Source organism: Bombina bombina, chromosome 2 (assembly GCF_027579735.1).
Source record: "Bombina bombina isolate aBomBom1 chromosome 2, aBomBom1.pri, whole genome shotgun sequence".
Taxonomy (NCBI): domain Eukaryota; kingdom Metazoa; phylum Chordata; class Amphibia; order Anura; family Bombinatoridae; genus Bombina; species Bombina bombina.
Window position 1 is genome coordinate 302,306,012 of NC_069500.1, and position 8,318 is coordinate 302,314,329.

Sequence of the window (8,318 nt, forward strand, 5' to 3'; positions counted from 1 at the left end):
TTTATCATAATTCAGCAAGTTTACAAAAAGCCAAATATTTGCTTGGCTCACCAAACATATACCTGTAATGATAAATATTGATATTATGTCACCCCTCCACTCCCAAACTGCTTTCCAAAAGAAGAGATTCCCTTTCAATCCAGCATAAATGATTGAATCAACAAAGCTGTTAAAATGTGATGCTAGGAAGAAAAAAAAATAAAAAAATGAAGAAACAATGACCAAATATATAAATTCTTACTCCCATTTTATCTCTGAAGCATTGTAGAAGGAATTACAGAGAGAACCAGGGAACCACAGCATGCTAATCTGTGTTGCCATGACAGCAGCCTTTGAGAAACTGAAATGTACAGATTGCCAGCTAAACAAAATTGTTGAATGTGAACATTTGGCTGAAAGATTAAAAGGCTAAAGGGGATACAAAAGGCCAATACCTCCCACACATTCCAGGAAGCCATTGAATCCAACAGAATAGAACTGACTCCTTAACCAGTGCTATTATGATCACTGGATTAGGGCAATTTATCTGGACAGTTAAGGCTGATTAAGAAACTGCACATTGAAGACTATTATTGAAAACTAATTACTGTACTGAGCAAAATACTTAAACAGTAAGGTACAAATTAATTCCTTTTATATGCACAATTGCTATTTTATTTTTGTAAAGTATGTTAGTTTTGACAGACACATTTTTTTGTATAAACAATTCATAAAATGTCATGTTAACACAAAAGACTGGTGGTTTATACTCTGCCTTCACATGTAACCATTTGTATAGCAAATTAATTCAAGTGCACTACTACAAATCTCAGAAGAGAAAAAAAAAAGCTTAACTTGAATTCATATTTTAAAATCATGAGTGTATTTAACATTTAACTTGAATTTATACTTAAAAAGTGTGTATGTATATATATATATATATTATTTTTTATTATTATGAGAGAGAAAAAGTACAAATGTTTTCTGTGTATAATACATGAACTCTATGTATATTAACTCCACAAAGATCTTTATATAGATAACACACAACTATATATAAGGATAAATATTTTATTTCTCTTTATTTTATATATAATTGTGCTGTAAGAACACATTGCAGTTTTTTTTTATTTTTTATTTCCAGGCAACACCTAAGAGAAAAAAAAAAAACAAGGAGTTCACAGCCTGTAGAATGCATTTGACCCTTAATTATCAATCAACAAAAGTACTAGTTCCCCAGAGAAACCACCCGCCCTCTGAATAACTGCTAGTAAATAACCTGCCTGAATGAGCAACAAGAATAGCCATTCTATATAACCAGTTCTAACATTTGATGTGCTCATGTGCTTGCAGGCTACTTATCATTCACGCAATTCAAGACAGGCTGGTTCAAATCAAAGCAGAGCCTTAAACAATACGTTCTTGGATTTCTTGAAATATCCCTTCGGTTACCATCATTTAAAAAAGGATATTTTCACTGTTCACTGCTATCTACTAAACTACTAAAAGGATAGCAAAGAAGACTTCCCCACCCCATTGGCAAACAGAGCAGATTATTGTAACCATGTCATTCCTCACTGGTTGTTTATACTCGAGCCTGTTGTGCAAACAGAGCTGGCTGTTACATGCAATAAAGGCTGGGGGATGGGTGGTACAGTAGCTACATTAACACCAGTTACACACAGGAAACAAAAAGCAAATAATTCCCCTGCTATGCAAAAGCATACAAGCAAATAATATGGGCTTTACATAATAGCCTATATAGGCAAAACACAAAAGAGCTTGCAAAACTAGAATTTACAGTATATGTACAAGCTTTATAGTTGCATATAAACTTAGGTTAACACGACTGGGTGTAAAAATACTGTGTACAATGTAAGTAAATCTAGTTTGACAAGAAAATAAAAATATATCAACATTATTCATCTAAGTATGTGTAAACACGTGCTTCTCCTTTAAACTGAGTTTAACCCATGGTTTGAGGCTAACATTCATCACAGTTCATTCAGCAAGAAAAAAAAAAGCCTTGGCTGTTAATTAAAAGGATTTAAATAATGTGGATTAAATAAATGCCAAATGATTGACACCATATTCTTGACATGAAATAGGCAATGCTCTTAAAGATGACTCGCAACCCAATATGTAACCTCTTTGCAAGCTAAAGAAATTAATCACGTGATGATAATTATAATGATGACAATATCAACACTAATAACAAACAACAGAATTACTCACCTTTTCGGTTTTTAACTTCTTAATTCGTCTGTGACATTCTTCTTCTTCCTCCTCTTTTTTAACCAATACAGAGTTTCCAATAATCCCTGGATCAACTGTACTTTTTGACAACTCTCCAGGTAGATTATTACCACAATGAAAAGGGCTGCCATTGCCTGTGCCCTTTGCACCTCCAAATCCATACAAGTGAACAACAGCTTGACTATTCAAAACATTGTTCTGGTGCCCAATATCATGCAACTTATTGTTGTCTTTTCTTGACTTTCCTGAGTCTTTATCCCTTTTGGATCCCCTGGTACTCTGGCTTTTGCCACCTCCTGTTTTTTCCTCTTTAACACTTTTACCACAAGCAAGATTTCCAGTAAAGACAGCTCCATTTGTGTTGTGGCCTAGTGCTGCACTCATACCAACTGTAGATGCCACCTCCCCAAGGCGTCCAGCCTCCTGCTGCCTCTTGCTAGCACCACTACTAATCTCAGGAATCCCATAAAAAGCTGGAGAAGGCAATGGCTTACTAGCATCCTTGGAAGTTTTACTCCTTTTCACTTTTGATTTGCTAGTCTCTTTGTGGTTGTTCCCTTGGGGGCCTGATGGCTGCTGCTGTACAGAAGCAAATTTGAGGCTGTCAGCTAATGTAGAGGAGGTAGAGTTAACTGCTCCACTGTCCTTGGAAGCACAGGCACTGCCTGCTAAGTTGCTCATTTCAAATTTCTGTCTGTCTTTCTCCAAATCAGCATCCAAATCAATAATCAAATTTCCAACACCGATTTCCCAGTCATCACCACTGTCATAGGCATCAACTGCGTTTGGATCCACACCTTTACCTACAGTTGAAGTGCTCAATGACATCCTGAAGATGAGATTTGTGGCATTAAATTCCAGTGAACTTGATTTTGGAGAAAAGGGGACATTCGTTTATCTCAAATGGGTTGCTTTTTATTTTCATAAAAAAAAATAATAAAACAACATAAATCCCAAGACAAAGAAAGTTTCCCCTCTTTCTGTGTGATCTGTACAATGTATGTCCTTGTTTTAGTTCCAATACAACTCCTGCAATAAAAATAAGATCTGGTTTACACAAGAGTAAAACTGTCCCAGTTGGTTTTATTTTGCAAATACCAAACAGTAAACAATTGAGCAATTGCCTGTTAACCTCTTAGTTGCCCAATCTGGCAACCAATGGGTTAACATACAGAAATCTGGAATTAAAAAGAAAAGGAAAGGTTATGCAGAATTCTTCTAAATGTTTTGGGTGTTTAGCATTAGATTTGAAACAGTAATCCTAGAGCAAACAATTGTACATAAGAGATGATTTCCAAGTGTGTTAAATATAGCATTACTGACTGTACAGGAAACTGATTAAGACATACACTTTAAGTGATCTGCGCCAAGGTGGCCTCAGTGACCGCAAATGAGCGTGTGTTTGACAAAGAGGAGTCAAAGGTATTTTTACAGCACAGTATCATCATGATCACAACATATTAAAACATTTGCTTACCTTATTTTACGCCAGTTTTGACATTTTACCTAATAAGGCCACCAAGAAAAAAACATATCCTGTATGTCCTGGATACTACAAAAACCTCCGTGCCACATTTTTAATAATAAAATAATTATGAAAAAAAATTGGAGAAAAAAAAAAGTATCTCTGCCACAGTATTCATGTAATTAAAAATAACCCTGTTAAAATCCTCTTGTTTTCTTCACACATTTAGAGCTGAATACGAGAACAGAGATTAAATCATTTATCCTTTCAAAATAAAATCATAGAAAAAAATGATGGAAAAAAGTTTTTTTTTTTTCTTGCCACCACTTCAATCACGTCTCTCCTTTAAACAGAGATTTCACAGCCATCCTGATCAGTTAAGTAATGATCCCAATGAACAAACCTACAGGCGCCCGGTTGTAACAAGACAGAATGTGCTAACATCGGGATAAATTAGCGAAAGGGAGAGGGGGGAGAAAGAAAGAAAGAGGGACTGAAACTCTGGTCTGGATTCAGCTCTCTGCTTAGTCAGGAAGTGGCATTTCCCACACCCTCCCCCATCCACCAGTTTTCTTGACAAATCTGGTTTCTTGAACAACACTTGTACAGAAAAGAGGAGGGGGAGCTACTGGGACAGAGATGGATCTGTAATCTACTAAACCTATTATCAAAACATTTTAATTGTCTGCAGATTAATGTGAACTCTTTCTCATACACACTGTAATTAGTTTCTGTTTTTTTTAACTGTGTCCTGATGTAACATTTAAATATCTAATAACAAGCAATCTAACAAATATATTGCTACATTAAAAATATGTAACAGTATAGCCCTAGTTTGTTCTCAGTCAACAGCACTTCATTTCTCCTTTATGTTTTTTTTATGCCAAGCAAATGATCGCTGAGCATGCTTAGTATTTTTAATTAGCTGGCATTCCCTGCTAAAAAGCTGTAATGAATTGTTGATGGATTGGAAGTCTTGAGTGGTTTGCAAGAAATGTAAGAGGAGGGTAGGATGTGGTAGAGGGGGGAGGGAGAGTCATCAACAACCAACCACATAAAAGCAGTTATTTTGCTACAGCTCAAGCATCACGTGAGGATCAAGAGCTCAATTGCTTGTCGTGACTAGAGAACAAAAAAATGGATGACAAGCATATCAAGAAAATACTGCTCTGGTCTTTAGCACAAGAAATTCTCTTAGGTCTTGTGCTCTCTTCCTTCTTTTGCTGCCACAGCTATTACTCATGAATGTGAAACATTTTTTCTCTGCAGATGAACATCTGCGTCTGAGAGGAAAAAACACAAAACGTGCTATGCATACATAGAGCTGGGGCGTGTGTGCATTTCTTGTGAGTGCAGTACGTCAGAGAGTGTGTATATATATATATATATATAATTATATTAAGAATCAATAATCAGCTTTGACTCAATAGCTACTTAAAACTATTTGGAAACCAAAGAAATGTACAGTGTTCCACTCTAGAAGCCAAAGGGTTAAAAACCAAAGTGCCCTTTTATTGCATATATGCAGCATTAGATAATATACTAAGAATGAACTCAAACGTTAAACCAGAAGGGGAAATGCTGATCAGTGCAGTGTTGATCTAGTTAACTGCACATACAGAAAAAAAAACTTTGTTAGTAAAATATGTTTAGGGGTGTAATTATGTTGTTTACTTTTTCCACCAGCAAGTACAAGCTGCTATAAATATGTCCTGACAAGAATGTGTGTATGATGCTAGCACACTCGCTCTGTATTCTTCATGTGTCTTATATCTAAAACAGTCAGATTCTTACTGTATAGTTAACAGTTTATAATAAATAATCAGAATTGCAAGCAAGTGTACTTACTCTGAATATGATCAGGATGATCTTTGCTTCTAATGGCATTGAGTGTTTTATGTAGCAGTCGGATTTTTACATCTATTTTGGAATCATCTTTCTTCCTGTGTGCTCAGCACAGATAATATAGACTGCTGGTTTCATTATTAAAATACATTAATAAGATTCACTATGCGATTGATGACAGAGAGAGAGAAATCAGAACTGAGAAAAGAGAGAGGGAATAGAACATAGTCTGTACCTGAAAGGACTTTTCTTTGTTCCAATTGCTCTTTCGCATGTAACCAATCAGAAGCGCGCATTTGTGGAACTAGGCTTTCTGATTGGACACTCGTTTCTGTAGCTGGAGTGGGGGGAGGTGAGCGCAGAGAAGAGAGCACTCTGTGTATACACATAACAAACACACAGGCAAAGGAAGTCTGCAAGCTGAGCTGTGTGCTGTGGGGGAGAAATCCTTCACCACTAGACACATCATGTTTCTAAACGAATTAGAAGCTGTAATAACACACACAATTCATCCTAAAACATTCTGCTGATCTGTATACAGTTGTAGGCAAAGCAGACTTAAAATTGCACAATGTGTCAGAATTGCTGGAGTTACTTTATACCACAGCTATCTGATAAACATGAACTCTTGGATATGCTATATTAATATTCAATCAAATTAGTCTGTGGTAATATTATTAGGCAGTCTTGAATCACCACACAGCTGATAAGATGCATTCATGTCAAAACTGTACAATATTAAATATCAATCAATATTAATTTGATTTAAAATTTGAATTTTAATGATTGTTTAAGTGTGTGTTAAAAATACAGTGGATTCTTGACAGGAAACCTAGTAGCTTTATATTTTCACTTGCTAAATGTGTATTAATATGTGATGACAATCAAAAGCATCTCTAAATTCATAGGTATTAGTTTTTGTATGGAATTTAATGGTTGCTATAAACATTTTTTTGCTATCACAGATATGATCACTGGTAATTTCATATTATACAATGTAAAATAATATGGGCTAGATTACAAGGGGAGCACTAATTTATCGTGCGCCTGTAAAGGGGCACATTTGCCAGTTTACGGGCGCATTTTAAATAACCAGCCATTACAAGTGGTTGGTTAATGTTACTGCAATCTCGCGGTAGCACTTTGAGCTAGATGAAATTAAATAGAGGTCGGACCACTGGTAAATTAAAAAAAGTCTCAATTTCCAACAAAATAAAATGGATAGTTTTTTATTAAAAATAAAAATATCAGCATCTTTGTTTTTTTTTAAATAACTGCACAAAGCAGTTTTAAGGGGTTAAAGTGAGAGGATGTGGTGTGAGAAAAAGACAGCACTGAAAGTGCCTTTACATTGTCATCTATGGGGGACGGTGTTTATACTGCAAATATATATGTATATGTTTATATACATATATATTTCTGTGTTATGTTAATATGTGTATATAAAAATATAAACACATAAATATGTATATATTCATATATATTTTAAATATGCTGCCCAATGCTGCGTGACTTTCCGCCTTCGCTACGCTAGGTTCTTTGACGTGCTTATCGGCATCAGAGCGAGGCTCCTATTGGAGTCTATGGTAGTGTGCTCTTAAGGTTGCATTCACATTGCACTTTACTTGTAATACCAGCGCACATTTGCGTGGGCCAGTATTACTGAGTGGAGCCTAAATATTGCACTTGTAAAAAAATTGCGCTCCACTCGTAATCTAGCCCTATATATTATATTTTATTTTATCAATATGTTGCTGTGTAAAATTGGCTTATTCGGAGCCATAAACATATATAGTTGTAAGGAATAATATAATATTTTACTTTCACCCATAGTTACATCTGACCACTTTTATTACAGAACTACATTTTATTATTTATTAGAACTGTAATATACATCTCATGATTTGAATATTTTTTTTCAGTAAACATTTTCCACAATTAGCGATAACTAATTATGTGACCAAAGTCAGTAACTGTATTTACATTGATCACCATCTACAGGACTTCTTCAGATTGGCCCATACTTTGTTGAACTCTCTGCCTCGCTCCACAAGACTCCCCCCTAGTATTCAACATTTCAAGCGCTCCTTAAAGACTTTACTATTCAGGGATGCATACAATATTCACTAACATTTTCTTACCTCATTCCCTGTACCCCCTTAGGGCTAGATTTATTATAGCTGAGGCGTACAGGGGCGCATATACACGCCCCTGTATGCCTCAGCTCGCCTGTGGCTTGGCGAAATTACCCGCAGGTATTTGGCATTACACACGAGTGCAATTTTGCGCTCGCGTGCAATCCCGCCCCCTGCCCGCACACAGCCAATCACGCGCGGGCAGGAGCTGTCAATCTCCTCGGTCGGACTCGACGGAGGAGATTGAATTTCGCCAGTTTAGAGGTGGCGAAGAGCGTTATCAAGCAGCGGTCTGGTGACCGCTGCTTGATAAATCACGGAGAGCAAGTTCTAGTGAGAACTTGCTGCTGTAGAGGCTTCATAAATCTAGCCCTTAGCATGTAAACCTATGCGCTCAGCTGTTTTTTTAGATCACCTTCGTGAGAGCTGATTTACAGCAGTGCAACTCTGGATCTCTACCAATTTGTCTCCCATAAATGCAACACGCATATTAGACCTATGTTTATACTGCAGACTGTTTCAAAGTCTGTTTCACTCTACAAATAACTGATAACAAGAAATAATATTCATAAAAACAGGACCCTTGTTAGATACATTTTTATACATTTGTAATTGTATATGGGTAGAAAACAGATCTT

The 8,318-nt window shown here is 36.1% G+C and overlaps 1 protein-coding gene across 4 annotated transcripts in view; it reads right to left on the reverse strand.

The window, feature by feature from the left end:
- Window positions 1-5,740, reverse strand: part of ZNF608 (zinc finger protein 608) — a 70,296-nt gene extending 64,556 nt beyond the window's left edge. For 2 of the 4 annotated variants that reach the window (XM_053701620.1, XM_053701617.1), the window contains exons 1-2: window positions 3,713-4,282; window positions 2,215-3,264 (exon numbers count right to left, since the gene is read on the reverse strand). In XM_053701620.1, coding sequence (XP_053557595.1) covers window positions 2,215-3,063 — 849 coding nt within the window. In that variant the 5' untranslated portion in view covers window positions 3,064-3,264; window positions 3,713-4,282. Of the gene's footprint in view, window positions 1-2,214; window positions 3,265-3,712; window positions 4,284-5,548 lie in introns of those variants that run through there. The other 2 variants (XM_053701618.1, XM_053701619.1) reach the window with 2 other exon arrangements.
- Window positions 5,741-8,318: the final 2,578 nt, after the last annotated feature.